This window comes from Chelmon rostratus, chromosome 23 (genome assembly GCF_017976325.1).
Source record: "Chelmon rostratus isolate fCheRos1 chromosome 23, fCheRos1.pri, whole genome shotgun sequence".
Lineage (NCBI taxonomy): Eukaryota > Metazoa > Chordata > Actinopteri > Chaetodontiformes > Chaetodontidae > Chelmon > Chelmon rostratus.
The window spans coordinates 12,418,558-12,439,809 of NC_055680.1; the positions used below are offsets into that span (position 1 = coordinate 12,418,558).

Sequence of the window (21,252 nt, forward strand, 5' to 3'; positions counted from 1 at the left end):
CCACTTTTTTCAGTTCTGATCCAATTCGGTCACCTGAAGTTGGATATCTGCCAATAGAGTGTACCGGACAGATAACAGTGTTTAATTATTAAGCTGTTTGCCTCACTGTGTGGAAAAGACTAGGATCGTTGATTAAACCGGAGTCAAATTCCTTGGATGTGTGCACATATTCTGGGCCAATAAAGTTGATTCTGATTCATTATTTTATAAGTATGATGACACTGGGCTTGACTCAAACACTTTTCTCTTGTTTGTGCTGGTTTATAGTTGCAACCATTAGTAAGGTTACATGCTTGACCCTTGACCCTAGCTGCATCAAAACACTAGCTGATGTACGATGTAAAACGTGCACATAGATGGGAAAATAATAGAACATAATTAAATAGATAGGTCCTGACTGACACCTGATCAAGCTATTTGGGACAGACATCAGTATTAGATCAATGCATCCTTGCTCGAGTTTACCGAAAAGACACTGCTGCACACACTTGAAAATGAGAAGGCAGAGCTTAATTTTGATGCAAAAAATGTTTTGAATAAATATATATCTGACACATCAGCACATCGCATTTTCCACAAGCTACTTTATTCAAACACTGAAGGTCTAAGTTCAAAACTATTACATTGATGAGCTTATATTCTTGATATTTTACAAATGGAAGTTTAAATGAGAATGTGACTCTTGAAATTGAAATATGATTTTCATTTAGCCTGACATGCCACAGGAGAAACAAATTAACACTAAATGTAGCTCTAAGCTGTAGCCTTTTTTAGTAAATCGCTTTTGAGAAGTCTCTTCCTGTTAAATACACAATGCAAGTACATCTGCAATGCACAAATACATTGAATAAATAGTGATAGAATAAAATGGAGATAGATGGATCACATAGGGAAAACTCAGGACTTCTCTCGTCGTTCTTTGACAGGTCGTGTGACATATGAGGTATTGGTGACAAAGAGGGATGGCAGTTGCTATGAATAGAGCACCGACCACCCACCTCCACATGCTAACACACAAACACGCGTTAACACACGTCAGCACATGCACACGCAACATGGGGCTGATTGAGAGAGTGTGAACCCAGCCTGCCGTTCATACGGGGATGTGTTTGACAGCTGTGACTGACAGTCCAAACAGTGCTGAGGAAAAAACACACATCAACACCCAAAGGCTCAGAAGAGACTGAAATACACACCCTGACATGTCCTCAGCACTGTGTGGCAGACTTCTGAACAGACATGCACTTATGCAAAAGTGCACAACCACACATACAGTACGTGCTCTGTTGCTCAGGCATGTATCTGATACATCTCTAATAGATCAAAAGGAGAAGTATAGTTTTCTGTCTCACAAACTTTTTTTGTTGCAACATATATAATAGGGATGCTACAATATCACCAGATTGATGTTGGCAGACAGTATCAGTTTTGAGAAGGAATATTCTGCAGGTCAGGTAAGTTTTATTACTCATATTTTAATATTATTTGTTTTGTGTTTTAGTAATAATTGCAGTCATTGTTTTAGTACCAGAGATGTGCTGTAAATGCAAAAAGTAAAGAAATGCTGCAAGTGGCACAGACAACAATGGAAACTGTTTCCAGGGGACACGAAGAAGTGATGCACAGGGCTAGGACACGTTTGTTATTGCCATGGTTTGTGACCCATGAAGTTACTGAAGACAGCTATCCATCAGTGGTGTTGAAATATGAACTGAAATGTTGGCTTTTTGTGGTTGGCCAACAAGCGTGTCCCAGTCATGTTCTTCGCTTTTTAGTGTCCCCTGGAAACAGCTTCAGTTGTCGTCTGTGTACTTGCAGCATGATGCGTTTTCTCTGTTTGCATGTTTTCTGTGCAAACAGTCGCAGTGTGTTGAGCTCTGAGCCACTGTAAAAAATGACATGATCAATCACGTTTCCTGTTGTCATATCTTCTTATATTTTTGGGGAGGTGCGTGCCACTTATAACTGGAAATCTAGCAAGGCAATAGAGCTGTCGAGTGTTGGTGCTGCAACATCCTGAGAGAACAGCATAAATCCCAAAAATACACTAAACACTATACAAAACCCTCCTCTTCATGGCAACTGGAAGACATTACACAAGGAAATTGCAACACTGTACCACCATTGACTATGCATGTGCACAAAATATTCTGGTTTTTGCCCTTATTCTGAAAAAGACAATATTCCTACTCAGCTGTTTAAATGGATAATGAAAAGGAATATTCCAATAATATTCAATTTACATGCAGCTGTGCACACTACACACACACAAATTCAACTACCTTCTTGAAAAGGTTCGTGTTGCAATATTTGCGCATATCCAACTAAATTACCACCTTGCAGCTGCATGCATCTGCCAAGCAGTCAAGTAACCAGTGGAGGTCACAGTGACCTTGACCTTTAACCACCAAAATCAAAACAGCTTCTGTCCTGAAATCCGAGTGAACCTGTGTGCCAAATTTAAAGAAATTTCCTCAAGGCTTTCATGAGATACCACGTTCATGAAAATGGGATGGACGCACATACAGAAGTACGAATGTACGGACAGATGAGCCGAGAACATAATGCCTCCGACCATGGCTGCTGCAAGCGCGAAGGCATAAAAACCTGTTGATATCTAAGTTTTACATAATGTTTAAGAATAGGTATGTTTCTCCATCCGACCAAGAAATGTGGGCTTTCCTTTTGTGCATGCATCTATAGCCCAGCTTTGCAAATTGTTGGCTAAGGCAATGCACAGAAGCTGACCATAAACAGGAAAGAAGCAAACTGTTGCAAGCTGCGGTACAAACCATGCACTGCATACATGTCCAAAGAATGCTCCTAAAACTCAAAAAATATTGGCATATCCATCATATCTTTATTGGAAAATGCTTCATTCGGAATAAGGCCTAATCATGAAAAGAACAGCATCAATATCATATTCGGAATAACAATGGAATATTAGTGTGCATGTAAACGTAGCTACTGACAACTATCTTAATAATAGCTCCTCCTCTGACTGCAACATCAGTTGATGCTTATCTGGAAATATTGTTCTTACCTTAAATTCACTCTGTATGAATGTAAGGAATGTGTGAAGTGAAATAAAATTATTGTTTTCAAAGGTGAGATTGATGGGTCACAATGGAACTTTACTGATCAGCAACAGGTGACATTTAAACTTGCATCTGAATGCTCTTAACCAAACTAATGTGTAGTGACTGGGCTTTTCTGTGTTGCTCAACTATGTGTGACTTCCATTGAACACCCTTGGTGTTAGTAATACTGAAAACCTGTTTGCGAAATGCTTTTGTGCCTGAGCAACAACAGTATATGCTTTCCATATTAGATTACAAAATACATGAGCGATCAAAGGAAATGCTGCTCAGAGCTAAATGGCGATCTATGCGTCACGCTGAGTTAACAAGAATCAAAAACATGCCATTTTCCCTGTAGAGTAACACCAAAACAGTAATGGGCTTGTACTTGAATATGTAAATTCAGAGACATTTGCTTCAAAAGATGATTTTCCCTCCAAAAATGTGACAATTTTCAAGGAAAGCGGTCGGCAGCATTGTTTAATCATCGTGAAAATGATAGCAGATGACACATTTGGCTGAGCACTTCTATGTTTTGTCTACATTTCAGATAGAAAACACACAGAGAAACACACATATCTATCTTTTGTGGACCTAGTGCTTCCCAGAGGACCAAAACACAACCCACAGACGCCAGACGCCATCATTCATATGCTCGAGGTCAAAGGTTAGGGTGTGACCTCTGAGGTCAATTGGCAGACAGTGTGTTCATGCATGTGGATGTGGCCTAAAACAGATTAGATACTACTGCTAAAAAGCTGTTTAACAGAACTCATGTTAGTCTTTTTCTTCTTTATCTGACTCTATAATATATATAGATAGAAAATTACACTTGCATATATTTTGAGCTCAAAGTAAGGGTTATTGTGTTGTGGTGCCACAATTACCTACTGAACCTTAACTTATTTACTTTTGATGGGGAAGTAAATTCCATCTGCTTGCTCTGTTAATAGGAAGCAGTTGTTATGATTTAGATGTTACATTAATAAAAAAAAAAGTTTCAGTGATTCATGATTACAAGAAATTATACAGAAGACTTTACTATATGTCTTCACAATAACTGGCACTCAAATCAAATATTTTTTTGATTAAAATGTATTTCCATAACTGTAAGTGCTAGGTTTATTGAGTGTAAGCCGCAATCTGCACACAATTACACCTTTTTTCACACATCTGTCACACTTGTACATCGGGGTGGGTCAACTGCACTCTGACTCAGGCCCTGTGCGAACATGAGACCACATATCTGACTGCGTATATGGATTTGCATTTACACATACACACTCTACACACTCTACACACACACAGAGCTCCAGGACAGTGCACACAAACAACAGTGTGAGGGAAAGAGGAGGGATGGGAAGAGGGATTAGGCCTATAAAAAGGTGTCTGGTTTCCCTGCCCGAGGGCTGATAGCAGATATCACAACTCCTCGGAGTGGCTGTACACCTCATTATCAACACCGCGCTCCCTCGCAGCTTCCACTGGCCTCCATAGCCACAGGCCGTCTTCAGTGACACCAAATATATGAACCCTGCTCTAACCATAGCCAAAAACAAGGTGCTTATACAGAGTTCACTGGTAAAAACATTTTCAATGGCAAATTATTCAGCGTCTTTAAACATTTGTTGAGCAATTTGCCTACAACTGTATTATCAGTGGTTGTAACAGCGAAATAATACAGCTGAGCTATGCCAAAGGTGATCAAGATAAAATACAACATAAACATAGGCGGGAAGTCTAGGGGAGCAAGCTGGTGTTTGGCTGTGTAGAAACATAGTAGAAAATTACGTTTTTTTTGTAATTTGGATGTTACCTAATGATTGACTACAGCCTTGAAAGTGCGTAATGACGCTCCAGATGTAAGAAAAGGTAATAATCAAGGAAGGAAACATTAAATACCCTGTATTTTAGTGGCTAAATGCTTAAAAAACAAGTTTCGACCACTGTCAGTCTTCAACAGGGCTTTAAAAACAAACAACACAGGTGTGGCCTCACCTGTATAGTAGCAACACCCACTGGGAGGCAATCACATGATCCAGATAATAACATGACAGATGAAGCCAAGACAAATCTGGCATAATTGGAGACATGACTTGACAATTTTTAACTTTTATGAAATGCAGGAAAGAGACCAAGAGGAGTCAACAAGAGATCAGTGGATAAGGTGTCCTTATTCAAATAATGTATACTGATATACCAAGATCACATGCAGATACCATGTGAGCGAGGCCCATGTGTGTTGGCCAGATCAGCGTATCACGGCACTAGTGTTCAGGTGACATTGCCTCTTGGAAGTCAAGAACAACTATTCACAGTAGGTGACACAAATATCTTCTGCAGCTGCATGGATTATTTTTTATAAACAAGGATAGCAGCCTAGCAAGCGACGCATTCATCCAGTCAGATACAGGAGGTATTAATGTTGATGTGTGACAGACAGAGGGAGGTGACAACCACCTATTGTACAGCCTACACAAATTGACGCCTGTCAACAAGGTTATTGATATTCGCCAGACACAATAAAGCAAAATTATGGGCTGGAGTTGCCAGGCTAACCTGTTATCTGGCTTATAAAAGACTTCTGAGGGGTTCCAACTCATGCCCGCAAGCATTACTTAGTGAAGCCCTGCCAAAAGTCTGCACCAGTTGAAAGGCAAGAACAGGCTGAGATTGAGACACTGCACTCCTTGTTGCAGTTACCTGTGTATGACGTGTGTTAAAAACCTTCAAGACCGGACAGAGAAAAATGGGTGGAAATAACATGTCTCACCAAGCAAGTGAATGTGTTTGTGTGGAGGAGACTAAGTGAGAGAAATTTGGAAATTTGAGCCCGCTGGCTACATCTGCCCTGGCAGCCAATTGGGAAAAAAAACCCCCTGCATACTGATGTCACAGCTGCAACACACACCGTTACACACTTACAACACGCACAAAGCATAAACACCAGCCTTTTCTTTTAAAGCATACCCTCACTTCCTCAGCAGCACCGTGCCATGCTGTGTGTGGCCTGCAGCAAGGGTATTACGCACACATCCTTCAAGCACATTTTTAATCATTGAGGAAAAAAACTGTCGCAGTGAAGGCGGCCAAGTTTGGGCACTAAACCCGTATCCTAAGTCAAACCTGGACAAGCGATTCAAAGAGGGGGTGGAGGCAAGAGGGACAATGAGAAAGACGTAAATAGGGGGAAGAGGAGTGGACAGAAAGTCTCCTAGACAGCGACCAAGACAACAGAGAGAAGTGGCTCGAGCTGGAGGCTCACTCTGTGCTTGGCACCGCTGCCTGGCATGTGCCACGGTGCATGCCAGCAATCGCAGCAGCCAGCTAGGAGTGGGGAGGGCAGAGTCGCTACAAATTTACTGCGGGGCGTCCACAGATGCTTAAGGAAGGGGAGAGGAAACGGATGCAAAGAAACAGAGGAAGGTCAGTTAAACACCAATATGCAGGGTGAATTTCTTCGTGAATTTACAAAAAGTACATGGATATGACAGTCATGGCAGCGTTCCTAATGCACGGGTCGGCCAAATACCGTCAATATGAAAAGGAAATATGGGACAGTGCATGAGTGTGACTACATGGGAAAAAAAATTCCCTCTTCTTTTGGACATTACAATTTACATGCTCTCTGAGTTTTTCCTGCTTAATCAAGGACAGTACCTGCGTGAATGTACTGGGTATGAGTAGTCATGAGGTTATTTGTCTCCTGAATGGGCATGTGAAGATGTCCACAGTGAAGCATTGCAATGGCCAATGATATCATTGGTTAGGGATCTCCAAAATTAAAACAAGTTTTCAGTAGGCGGTAAATAGTGTGATTTGAATAAGTCATTTTTCTTCTAGGCACTAATAGCAACTATAATAATTACAATAAACCCATCTTTCATTTTTGCGCTCTCTGGCTGATATTCCTTAAAATTCATATTCATCAGTTCTAAGGCACTAAATGTTTTGATTAATTATTCTTAATGGCTTTTTACTTGCAAAGTTTTCATTGCACTTTCAGTAATGAGATTTACTCATCCAACAGAAAATCTACCTGCATTTGGCCAATGGCAGATGTTTTTTCTGGACCCTGTTGGTGTGCGGTAGCGTGTGTGTGGCACGGTGTGCTCCGTGGACCGGGGAGAGGGGGGCTTTTAAATCATGTTACAATGGCAGAGAGCTCAGTGGTCAGTTACTGTGAGCCATCAGCCCAGCCCTAACGAGTATGTATTTTTAACTTAATTTATGGCAAAACTGAAAGTTAAATCCATCTGTAGGATTGTCACACATGACCTTGCTTGGCCCTTCTTCCAATTTCTTTGTTTTGTGGTGGGCGAGGCAAACCATTGACCAAAAATGAGTCAAAATGAGGCTGCGTGTGTTAGGACTTTCTAATTTCCCCTCACATTAGTCTGCTCTGGTCGCCAACCTAAAAATTGCAACGAGAGAAGGGCAAGATGAAACAAAAGAAATGAAGGATGATGTGATCAGAATTACAAAAGGCCTTTAAAATGATCTTTTATAAGAAATAAACGTTTAATGTTGCATGAGCAGAGAGAAGCAGAAACAGAGAACTTAGCTGACTGAGTTAACGGACTACTGATGAGCTGTCTGACCCTCAAGGCTGACTGACTGCAGATGGCAGAGGTCTGGTAGCTGCCCTGAGACGCCCCGCTGGAGGCAGAATCAAGGGCAGGGCTCAATGGTGTGTGTGTGTGTGTGTGTGTGTGTGTGTGTGTAGTTGGGTGGGTCACATCAGTCTGCACTTGCAAGTGCCTCCATACACAAATACGCACACATACACACAGGGCACCAGCTCCATCTGTCTTTGACATGGGAGAGCTTAATGACAGAGGCAGAAAAGCCAAAGAAAAGGCCTCCTCGTTCTGTCTCTCTCCCTCTCCCTCCCTCCATTTTCCTTCCTTCCATCTCTCCCCCTCTTGACCGCACTCTCCAACATCAATGCTCCATATGGAGCTCTCTGGACAGACTTTTTAAAACTCGTCTTGGCCTGGCACACAATCAATAAGACATCTAGACGTACTCTCACTTGCACACCAACTGTACACATTAACGAGTGTAATCTGGCGCAGAGGCTGGAACACACTGAGCAAGTACATACTCCATTACTTGTGCAAATTCAATATGTCCCGAACACAAAATAATGAAATTTCCAGCGTGTGCTGCAGAGCCAACCTGCGCACACGTGCACACGTGCACACGTGCACACACACACACACACACACACACACACACACACACACACACACACACACACACACACACGCGCGCGCGCACACACACACTCCCTTGATGCTTGTTCCATCTTTAATGAAGTCTCCTTTGTGAATCCCACAGCTCTGCCTCTGTTTTCTCTATACTGCCTGCCTACCTGGCTCCAGTCAGTCCTCAGATAACATGTGTCCTAAATTGAAATAGTCCCGACACGTCTGACCAGTTGCAGCGGATCTACAAAGAGGTCATCGCCCAACTGATTTGCCTTAATTTTAAAAAGTCACTGGAGAACATGGTACTACCGGACTCAAAGTCACTTCACCTGGGTCTGAGAATAAAGAAATGAAACTGGTAAAGCTAGAGAGGTTTGGTTGAGATGTATTTTCAGGCCAGAGATCGAGAGAGGGCTTGTTGTTCTCTGTTCAGGCAGACAGGTGATAGAGAAAGCCCAAGTTTCAACAGTTGTGCAGCACTGCATTGTCACACCTAAGACAAGTTACAGAGACAGACACCAAAGGAACCTCTTCAGATATCAAATACACAAGTATGGTTTCAGCAAGAGTGAAATTTTCCAGTTAAATTTGTTCTGTTCTGATTTAATTTTTAATAAAATTAAAACCATTGATGCCACTGTGTAGAAAACAGAATCCCTGCTATACTTGCACAATCTCTGCTTAGATTCTTCGTCTCTAGATTTAAATAAATTCAACATGATTTTTATTGTCTCGGGTGCAGCTACATGTCTGTACACACAAAAAAATGGTGTGTATAGTCAGGTCACAATTCAGTCAAAACAGTATTTAGTTTTGGGACAGATCGAACAAAAGCACCTGGTGGAAAAGACAAACCTCTTGAACCACCAAGTCCTTAACAGCTCGCCGATTGCAAGTCTACACGCTTACAACATTATGTAAAAAGATGGGAAGAGAAAGTGATGTGGGCTGTTTTAAGTAAACACAGCCACAGAAGACACAGAACAGAAATTTTCAGGCCAAGTGCGAAGACATGCAGCACTGTGATCTCACAAAATCAGACACTCGTGATCAGAAAAAAAAAAAAAAAAAAACCTGCACTGAAGTGACAAGTGTGACTGTAGCCAAAGACCCACACAGAACGGCTGGGGTTTAGGGTTGAGACGGGTCATGTGCTTGGGGGGAACTGTCAGGAAAGAGAAGAGAGGGGACATGGCGAGGGAGCCTTGAACCCTGAATGAACCACCCTTCCTGCTCCCCTTTCCCCCCTTCTCACTCTTTGCTGAGCTGATGACTCACCGCTGGAATGAGAGGGATCCCAGGGGGAAGGATTGTGAGTCGCAGAGTTCGACCGCAGCGGCACCACTGTAGCTCGTGCTCTTGTGCAGCACAGCCTTCAATGACGGGGCAGGTAGTGGTTCTGGTAAAGGATATAATGACCACACTGGCTGCTGCAAGGATCAAACTCAAGGCTTTTAGCTTCCATGCAGACCATAGGCTGTGCTAGACTTCCACGTGGTCCGTCAATTTTTAGGACAGAGTGGTAAAAATGAGCCTACCTGCCATTTTTGAATAATACTGAGACGTAGCCTATCTAAAGGCATTTAATTTTAAAAACAATTGGATCACAATAACATTTAATATAAGGAACAAACTTCCAGATAATGCATTTATAAGGACAAGAGAAAAGAGGAACAGAGACACCAACCACGCTGTCACTTTTCATGTCAACGCCACACAGAGCAGACGGGGTTTTTCCTCAATGACAGCGGAGGGCACTAAAACACTGCGGCCATTGAGCCTGAGAACAGAATTAGACAATTAAACCAAAACATGAGCAAACCATTTACAAGAAATTAAATGGAACTGGCCTGCTGTAGCCTAGTCTGAACTCAAACTGGTCCACATGGACTTAAACTGGGTGCTTGCTTGGGCATAATCAGACGCATCAAGGGAGGCTGCTGCAGGGGCGATTGTCAATAGGTTTGAGTCTTTGCTTCAGATAGACGACTTCTCATGGCTGTTTGATTTTTGATCACTGAACCAGAGCTCTGCTGCAACACTGTAGACTGGAATTACCAATGCCAATCGGCGTCAAAATGACGGATGGCCTACAGATATTTCAGTCATTGTTTAAAGAATTCAGCCAACAATGGAAAATACTTGGTTAACATAACCAGACATTTGCTGAAACGTAGTCAAATGCTATTGATGGCCTCTATTTTGTGTTCTTTTAGCATGCACTGGAGCACCTTTGTCTTGCGAAACCTCATCATATGAGAATGTGAGAATGATCCTGTTTTTTGTCTTATGATAATTAATTGAATTAATGCTCTTGAATTAATTGAATTGATTAATTGATTAAACTTTTGGTAAGATAAAATGAGCAGCTAAGGATATAACCTAGGGTCCTGAGGACATTTTTCACTATTTAAGATATTTTCACATACAAAACAATGAATTAAACAAGAAAATATTTGTCAGGTTGATCAATAAGGAAAATAATTATTTGCCGGAGCTCTTGCCGAACTCGTGTGATATACCTGAATTTTACGTGGTTAACTCTAGTATTAAACCAAAACACGGTGCAGTCTTGAATTTATTCTGATACTCCTAAACATCATGAAGAAGTGATCTTTCTCTTTGTTCCACAAAGCTCAGAGCACAGCCAGCTACATTTGGACTGGTGGGGTTTCAGTGTTTAAGCAGGGCAGATGCTTGTCGTCACCGCTCTCCTTGTTGAAAGGTGGTCTTCTTACTAACTATGCCACCCTGTTGCCTCCTTACTGAATTTCAGCCTCATTTATTTTCTCCTGGCATTGATCGCACTGCAGAGAGCAGTTTTTCTATTTTTGTCTTGATTAACCAAAACTAAAACAACCCCCAAAGTGGCAAAACTCCTCACTGAAGCCAGTGACCAATCTCAGCACCCAGGTGCTTCATATCATGCAGCCACTTCAATACTGAAGAACTTTTTTAGGTTTACTAAGTGGCAACTTTCCTTCATAATACCAGTGGGTTTGCCCTGTGGCTATGTCACTTAGCATCACAGACTCAATCTGCACAGGTAATGTATCCAGTAACACCACAGGATTTACAGTAAGCACATATACAGAAATCTTGCCAAGGAAATGGTAACATAAAAAGTTCCATCACTGCACATGCTTGGGTGCACAAAATAGTCTGAATATCAATTCCAGCTAACAATTACTTTCATTACTGATAAATCTGGCAATTATTTTCTCAATTAATTGCTTAATTGCTCGTTCTCTTAAAATATTACATACTGGTGAGAAATGTCTGTCATGACTTCTAACAGCCCAAAACTGAAACACATTCAATTCACCATCATTGAGGACTAACAAAACCAGCAAATATTCACATGTAAGAAAGTCAGAACCTGGGAATTTTTGTCACTTTTGCTGAAAAAAAATGGGTAAAAAAAACGACTGAAATGAATAATCGATTATCAACATAAGTGCCAATTAATTTCCCACCAATTTGCTATTAAATTAAATTGCCGGTCAGTTCAGCTCTATGACGATGTCATTGCGTCTTTCCAGTGTACAAGCCTTAATTGCAAAACGGGACTGTTGAAAATGAGGCACAGTCTCTCTGGACATCTATCAGCTCAGGCAAACTAACCACTGTCTTGCCCTGCCCTTGCCTCAAAACCACCCAAAGGACCGACTGCGCTACAACAAGAGAAAAAAATAGAATTCCTGGCACAGAGAGAGAGAGAGAGAGAGAGAGAGAGACAGAGACAGACAGAGAGAGAGATGACCTTTAGCCCACATGCTGTGAGATGATCCTCAGCAAACCAAACCAAATGTAGCTCTGCAGCACGCTTGTGTGTGCATGTGCAGTTTAGCAACGACTCTGTTAGATCGGGGCTGCTGTCTGGTTTCAGTGTTGCTGTCGTGATAGGGAAGGGGTTTGTTGTTCCTGCTACTTGTTCCTCTTGAAAACATGCCATCTTTCCAAAATTGTCTACACTGTCATTAACAAGATGTGAGACGAGATGGTTTCCTAAACCTTAACCACACACACACACACACACAAATTTGTCTTGAATAACACTTTAAAATTAAGTAAAAGTGGATTATGTTCAATTCCTATGCAGGGAGGTGAATCATAAACACCAGCTGAATGCTAGTTAATTATGGCAATGTCTGGTGCATTTGTCTACCAGACACTTTGGCGAGTTGGGGTTGAGGTTAGAATATTTGAGGTCCAATTCTAATAAATCCAGTAGGGCGATAAATAGAGAAACTTTGCTGGTGGCTTTTCAGGATAAACCAACAAGTTAGCTTCCTTCCATGAGCTCATGTGAAACCTCACGTACATTCTTCAGTGGTGCTTCCAAAATGATGGCAACGGTAGAGAACATCAAACTGCAGCCACAAGTGCAAGATGATCAACCGCAACATGAACAACCCCTCTCTTCAAGGGAAAAAAAAAGCATTGTTTCCTCAACCACAATCAATAGACTGTTCCACAAAATGACACACATGTCTATTACTTCATTGTGATTCTAAGCAAAGGCCAAAACCTCCTGACGTCAACAGCCACAGGAATGCCACCAGGCGGATTCTTCAGTAAAACTCTCCGGCAGCCTTAGTTAAACAACCAGACAATGCAAAGAAACATTTGGAGATAACAGTGTGCCTTTCCTGGAATCCAAACCCCTCTCTCTCGCTCTTTGTTCTTGAATATTTTCCTGACACTTGATAACTCCGTTCTGTGCCCTTCTCGCTCTTTCTCAACACTTCTCTCCTGCAAAGGGGTGATGTAGGCTGCTTGTCTCCCCAGGGCTGCCATCACTTGCCTGGGCAAACACCAGCAGTGGTGTCCCTGGAGGATGGCTTGCAGAAATCATGGGCTGAAACATGCCGTTTGGGTTTAAAGACGTGCACAGATGCATGCCGGATGCATCCGTGCATGCAAAGCTTGGAGCAGAATGGTACAAAACAAGCCAAAAGCTTGCATGAAACAATAAATCTTACACAAAATCTGCCTGCTATAAAGTCTATTTGACAAGGTCCCACTAATAACTACGTCTGACTCCTGTACCTGCACTGATGTGCGTAGTCCTTGCAAAGTTATTATGATAGCTCTGTAAAAATGTCAATTCAAAGACTTGCAAGAATCAATCAGCAGCAAAGCAATGTTTTCATCAGTTACGAGCCATTTACCTAAAGAGGATAGGGGCGAGGTATTGCTCTGTGGCTATCAGCAGACTTTGCATGATGCCACTAATAGACCCAAGGCTACAACATTTCTTTCAGGAAGGTTTACTACACACTGGCTTACTGCTTGCCACTCCCTTCTTATCTAATACAGTAACAGTGGCAGTTGCTTACAGCTGTGGGAGGTGGCTTCGTTGGGGGCTTTCCCAACACGGGAGATCCTGTGTATATTTGTAACCTTCCTCTGAAGGGATGAAAAACCGTCCCCGTGTGGTTGCCGGAGAACAGACAGATCGTTCTGACAGCAGCTAGACCCTTGAACAATGCTTCTGAGCCCTAACTACCACAGCTGAGGATAACAAAGCAACTATTTGGGCCAATAGAATAAGAAAATAAAGCTTTTCTCTCTAAGCCTGGCTCTCTGGTGAATTCTCCTGGAAGCTTTGAGCAGCATATTCTAGTCTTATACAATATATCAGAGGCTCTGCATAAATCCTCTATTAAAAAACAACTTCAAAATACAGACCCCCTTCTGTCATCCCTAAGGAGAAAAAAAATGAACATGAAGAAAAACAAAAGAGACAGAGGAACAAACACACAAGTGTCAACAGTGCTCATATTTTTTTTCCTCTCGATTTCAGCTGCCCCAACTTAGGAAGTAGGTAAGAGTTTGCTCGCTGAAGCTGAATGAAAGCAAACAGGAGTCAGACAGGGGGAATCAGTTCATGTTTTCTGAATGAAACATCCTGAATGTGAAGGGACAGCGGGGACAAAAACTGCTGACACAGTAGAAACCACCATTCCCTTGGCGAAGCTGTAATCGCTACAAACAGAAAAGGAACAGGGGCAGGGAAAGGCGAACACTGGGGCTGAGGAAGCTCTCTTGGAAGAGGAAAGTGAATGCAAGAGAAGACGACAAGACGCTCCAAAACAAGAGTCAGCGGATAGGTACGTACTTCCACCGCCTGTCGCTTTCGCCTCATGTTAGCTTTCTGTCTCTCCTGTCTTAGCTAAGCAGCAACGCCGATGCCAACAACAACACCAAGAGGACTTGGGCCTCTATCAAACATGACGCCAGGGCTGTTTTCAAAACCACACTGGCTTTAGATTTACATCAGAATGTTCCGTCCCATCCTTGCCGAAGCAAACAGCAGCAAGATTTTTGGAAGACCCAGAGAAAAAAGCATGAGCTCAGACCAATGGATTTCAAGTCTTGCACAAGTAAATAAATGCCCCCTTGTCGTGGCTTTTGTATGAGAAATCCTACCCCTTAAGCAGGCCCTGGGCTTGGAGAAATTAGGTAATGCAAGCCCCTCAAAAAAGGTCACTCAAATTCATCCTCAACAAAGGGAACCACTTGCTATGAATAAGCAGGAGGGAAGTAGACGTACAGGGCCATACTATGATGCTATATCTGGTTTGTGCACACTTGAGCACGTGGCTGAGGACAGAGAATGGGGAGTGCCAGGCTGACTGCGATCCAAGCCAAATTACGCAAAAATGTGAATTTCTATCCCCTTGAGTGTCTCGTGTGGTTGTTCCTCTGAGACAGACAGACACAAACAGGCTGAATAGGGAAACAAGAGAGTGAAGACACTGAGTCAACCAGGGCGTGTGGTGCTTTAAGAGGCCCATCATCACTCAACCAAACAAGTTGAATCTGAACCCTGAATGAAACTATAGGCTTCAGGGGATATCTCAATCATGTGAGGTAATGGATATGCATGAACTTCCAAAACAATAGGCTACTGTAAGCATGAGAATAAATCCCCCTAAAGATGTCTGGTGGTAGCGCATTTGCTTTGGTGCTTTGCTTGCGACTTCTGTACAGCTCCCCCCTGGCGTATACCCCCCTCACACACACACACTTTGAAGATTTTCGCAGCTCTGGGTGGATATGGGAAAGCTTTGGAGGCTGCAGGATACTGAGGTGACACACAGATCAGGTAGCTTGTAGCATCTCCGTCGTTAACCTATCCATCAATGCTGCAGCTAAGGTAGCGGAGTGTGTGTGTATGTGGGTGGACATGGGGCTGCTGCTTTGAGGGGTGGGGGGGCGGGGGGCCTTTTAACTCTAGCCCAAGCCTTTGCCACCATAAAGGTCAGCGCTTCGACATCTGCTGCTCTCTCTGAACCTCTCCTTTCATAAAGGGAAGCAGGGAAGAGGAGAGGACCCTGGGGAATGGATGCACGTGCGCGCACACAAACGTACACGCACGCACACACACACAGATCAACTTTTATGTCTAGGTACACTCGCTCTCTCTTCCATACACTCACTCACTTGATCACCCTCAACACAGCCGCAGAGTTCAAAACACACACTCATTTGCCCATGCTAACAAAAACAAGAACACACGGTTTGTGCCTCAAAGAAAGGCTCGGTGGTATCATTACAGCAGCGCAGACGCTTAGCTTTTGGCCCTAAAGACTCGATCGTTCTTTTTTTTTTGGCAGAGGGATGGAGGGGGTGTAGCTAAATGGAATCCCGTCCCCCAGGGGCACAGCAAAGGCAGAGCAGTGTTGAAATAAGTGATTCATGCTTTTATCATCCCAGGTGAACAGTGCTGCTCTTTCAGCTATCAGTTCATCAGTTTCTCTGGCAGAGAGGATGAAAGATTACGAAAGCAACGCTGTCTTTTTTTCATTCGTTTTGTTTTGTTTGCCTCGAACATCCATGAAGGAAGGTGATCACAAGGTTTGTGGAAATAAAAAAACTTGTGTTACTGTGGTAACCTATAGAGGTCTGAGTAAGACCATGCTAAACAACGGTAGGGCATTTGGGGTTTCACTTGCACATTTGCACAACACACAAGGGCATTACAACAGTTGTCATCTTGAGCTGAAAGGATTGCCCAGTTGACAGAAAACTCTATTTTGATAAATGATGAATAATTTGAGATACGTTTCAAGCAAAAATGCCAAATATTTTCTAGTACGAAATTCTGAGATTTTAATATTCTCTGCTTTTCTCTGTCTCATAAAAATATATCACTTTGGGCTTTGAGAAATTGTGATTTTTTTTTAGGAGTCAGTAGTCAATTAACTGAGAAATGAATTGTGAGATTTATCAGTTATGAAAATAATAGCTGCAGCGCCAAAGTCATCTATTTCACTCAGCAACAGCTGAGAACATTTTTACTATTCAAAGCATAAGGTGTGGATCCACAATTTGCATTAATATAAAAAGAAACCTCTATAGCATAGTAGTCTACTCACTGCAAAGTTACTTCATCTCTGTAGTGTATGTTTAGCAGTCCTTGTGTGATCTACCGTATATGACACATTGCAAGGAAACTTAAGTAAAGACCACTTTAATATCTGCCTCTGAAATCAACTGTAACTGAAAATGAATTAAATCTAACCTGAGATGCCATTCTCTGCAAAGAAGCAAGCTAAAATCTCTTCTCAGTCACCTTTTAAGTATACACGGACTAAGTTTCATCACTTGAAACACACAGCAGATTTTGTCCATGCAACAAAGCTTGAGGCCTTCAGCAATTACAGGAGTTCTACATTGAATGGAATGTTCTATGCACTAAAACACAGTCCTTTATAAACTTTTGTCTTGAATTGTCAAATTAGTAACTGTCACCTACAACCGTGCACATCCAGTATAAAACACCACAGTGAGAATGGTATTCATATACAAAACAGAGACTTAATGATCTTCTATTGTTTGTTGATCAATAAGATTTCCAGACAGCAAACTAATTTAGACAGAAACGCAACACAAATATGTTTGTAAGTGCAACACAGACCAAATACAGGGCAACAACAAAACTCAAAAAATTCAGAATTTTACAACTTTAATGACAGTAAAGCCAGTGGAAGCTACAAGTTTTAATTCAGACAGAAACATACAACCACAGCTTCTCTGTAATACTATTACAAGATAGTTATAATGCCATTAACAAGCCAGTGGCTGTGAAGCCCCTCCCTGTGTAAAACCAGAACAATTCAAAAAGCACACAGGAGCTGTGGTCAAGCTCTGTGATGCCTCCAACCGTTACTGTGAACATGGTCTACCATCGGCTAGACCCTAACCCCTTATGGCACTTTAATTTTCTGTTAAACCTCTCTCACCCAAGCACATACCCACCCCATCTTCCTCTCACACGCTGACCCCCCCACACTCCTTCTCCCCCCACTTGCAGAAAAAACACACAGCCAAACACACATGAATCTGGAGATATCATCTGGACAGGTGGCCAGCCACCCAGACCTGACCCGCCTGCCCTCTAGCTTGCTCCCTCCCTCCCTCTGCCGACTCCCCCTACAACCCCCTCCTCAACTGAAATCAGTTCAGGTCTGCTGGAAAGCCCCAAATGAACATGCACAGCAAAACCAGCCCCCCAGCCCCCCCCCAGTCCACCTCCCCTTCTCCTACCAACATACACACACCTCCAACAAGCCAAGCAAATGTCTGTCACCCACTGAGCTGTCTGTGGGGATTATAGCCTCAACAGTGCAAAAAAAGAAGGTTTGTGTCTAGCTAATGTTCAGGCAAATAATTTTAATCAGGGTTTACTCCACAGACTGACAAAAGCATTGAATGCAATCGGCTCACTGGAACACAAGCATCAGGTCCAGATTACAGCCTATTTATGTTGAATAATACGGTCATATTACTGATTTTGCAGTGACTAACAAAACAACGCAGCACTGCTCTGCTTTACTCAGAAATATATCCTCGACATTCTCTAACTATCAATTCAATGGGCAGTTTGAAAATGTTAACAGAGCCGATTTTCCCATTAAAAACCCCGGCTGACATACTTATCACAGATGTATTATCCAGTAGCAATTACTGAACGTGCACTAAGCCTAATGAACTCTTTTAATTTTGCAAAATGTATCCATCTCAGAGATAAAAACTTTAAATTTGACTCAGAAAAGAAGCATTGCAAGGCTTGGGGTTTAAGTAGCTGGTTATCCAATATTTAGAGCTCATTGTGGGGAAATAATTTCCTGTTCTACATGGCAGAAACCGTCGCTTTTATCATCAGCAGACTGTAAATGAGAAACTAAATGAAATGCTCAGGCTGACTGAAAGACTTGGATCATTTTTCAGTGGTGGTAGGGTTAAGTACACATGGTTGTGGGTGTTTATCGCTGAATTTTGTCCTAAGATGCACTCTATGGATGACCAGTGTTTGGATGGGGTTTGCATTAAAAATCCGCTGACAAAGTGTAGACGCAGATCGCGGTGTGAGTAACAAGTAAATACTATTTCCCGGCACTGTCGTCTGCTTTAAGCTGGCTGAAGTCATACAATCATACATTAAGTCAAGCATGTGGGCCAGCTCTAGGCTTAGAATTTACAGCATAGCGAAAACTATCTCGCGGCGTCAACATTTTTAAAAACACTGCCAAAAAGGATGCCTTGCTCACAAAGCCGCAACGTGTTTCAGTCAGATATCGCTAGCTAACGTCCATTATCGGACAGCTAGCTGTGTGAAGTCGTGAATCCAATCCGTAAACGTGCTGCCCGGCTAAATGGTGAGCACATTTCGAAAACACAAGCAGGACCAGGAATTTTACAACTGCTTTCATTCGGGGAAAAGGAGACGCCATATCAGCGTTAAACTGTTTTCAAAACCATGCCTCGCTGGTTGTGTTTAGCTCGCTGGCTAGCCTGCTAGCTAACAGCTCGCCGTTGTCTGGGAAAAAAAGACCACCGAGGGTGAAGTATCGCTTAGCTGGGGCTAGCACACAAAACACTGCAGCAACAGTCAGCTCAGGCAAGTAACGTTAACTGGTCAAAGAGAAAAAAAACACTCGCACGCAAACACACTGAGACAAAGAAATGACTTCTGCCAAATAAACCAGTAGCCAAAACACTGCAGTGTGCCCAGGCTACAACACATGGATTAACATTAAGCTGTTTCATGGTAATAACTTGTATTCTCTTCAACTCCGCTCCCCACCACCAGCCCCGAATCTCAGACTCACCCTGTCACAACAGGCGCCATCTTCCACAAACTCTCACCAAAACTCCAATACTCGCGATATCCTTTCTCTCCCACAGCCCAACAATCCGCCGAGACAACAGAAGCAGACTGGAGGTGTAGGGACGAGGGAGACGGAGAGAAAGGGGGTGGGTGAGGAAGACAGAGAAAAAAGGGGAGGCGGCGGGCAAGGAGAGAGAGTGAGCGAACAGGGCAGACGCCACAACAACAGGCGTGGGAAACTTCGAAGATCGCGCGAGGCTTGGAAAACTCTCACAATAGGCGCGCATAGAGGGAGCGTCCCCTATCGCGAGATATGCGTGAAGCGGAGTAGTTGTTTATCTTGTGGCGCTGAACTACTATTCCCACGTGTTTACCGGGTAATAAATTACAGCACCGATTGGTTTGGGGAAATAAACGCTGGCGAGGAAATCCTCGGTTTTCCCAGGCTCACACAGATTTTGTAGCATGCATCCTGTCTCCTCATGGCGTCTCTGCTGCATTCAGCTTCAACAGCTGGGTGTAATTACAGTCTAAATATAATTTTTATTTAATAATACTTCCCAGTAGTATACACAACACGCAGGGGAGGTGATGAGACAGCAAGGACGCGCTGATTTTAAATAAAAAGAGGAATTAATGGAGGGTTTCTGCACACCACATTTACAATTCCCTTGGGTAACATTGCAGTTCCTGTTTAGAACGTGGAAACAATGGTGTGAACACATGTGAATGGGCAGATTAGTGCATTGCCATCACATTGGGGAGCCCCATGACCACCCTCCTCCTCTCAGCCCAAACCTCAGTCTAAGTACAAGGAGGCTATTATTTAGAATGATCATGCTTGGAAATGTGGCATGGGCTTTATTAGCCCCTGTTTGTAACTGCATCGGTTTCTCCTCCAGCCAGGCTGCATTTCCAGAAGTGTGTGTTATATCATCTCCACCACAAACGAGTCAGGTCATTCTTGTTTATCTGGGAGGGGTCAGAAAGTCGTAAACGTTCGTGTGGGTCTCTCTGTTGTTGTCTCTGCAGCCCTCATTTAAATATGTTTGGCATCTTTGTTCACTTTACAAGTGACTTCTAGTGGGAGTCTTTCCAACTTCAAAGATAAAAGTGAAGGCTTCTGAGACCACACTGATGGCAAGTCAATGCTCTCGTTTGTTAGATGTGTGTGTGATCTGCCTGCGGCTGTTTTGTATGGAAAAAGTGGCTGTTGGCTGAATGAAAAAAAGACCAGAAAAAGATGAATACAAAAGGAATAGCTGGCAGAGTTGCCACAAGGTTTAAATGCATTGAATATTTTAAACTACAAGCTTAGTTGTGTCTTTCCTGAAATATGTGGGCGTGACTGGTTTGAGAGTTTGACATTTTGGGAAATGTGCTTATTCGCTTTCTTGCAGCGAGGCCAGAAACGGCAAACTGACATTTCTGCACTTTTTGTGCAGATTTAACAAACGTGAAAGATGATGTTTTTTTTAGGCACTTTAGAGGTGGATGTCGTTACCTGTGGACAGAGCAATGCTACCAGTTTCCCCCTGTTTTAGGTCTTTGTGCTAAGCTAAGCTAGCTGGCTCCAGCTTCATATACCGTACAAGCATGAGAGTGGTATCAATCTTCTCATCTAACTCTCAGTGAGAAATCACATGAATGTACTTCAACAAATAACGAACTGCTCCTTTGAATTTTTGCCCACCTATCCACACACCAGACACTTTCTTCTGTATTAGGATATTTTCTCTGTATAAAGTAGGCCCCCAATGCACGCTGCAGAAATCTACACATTTCAGATTTTTCAGATGCATTATTCATTTTTATGGAGCTCCGCTGGTCTGCCAGG

At 42.7% G+C, this 21,252-nt stretch overlaps 1 protein-coding gene across 1 annotated transcript in view; it reads right to left on the reverse strand.

Moving 5' to 3' along the window:
• Positions 1-19,535, reverse strand: part of rbpjb (recombination signal binding protein for immunoglobulin kappa J region b) — a 46,206-nt gene extending 26,671 nt beyond the window's left edge. Inside the window, exon 1 of the mRNA XM_041965023.1 lies at positions 19,417-19,535. Coding sequence (XP_041820957.1) covers positions 19,417-19,436 — 20 coding nt within the window. The 5' untranslated portion in view covers positions 19,437-19,535. The remainder of the gene's footprint in view (positions 1-19,416) is intronic.
• Positions 19,536-21,252: the final 1,717 nt, after the last annotated feature.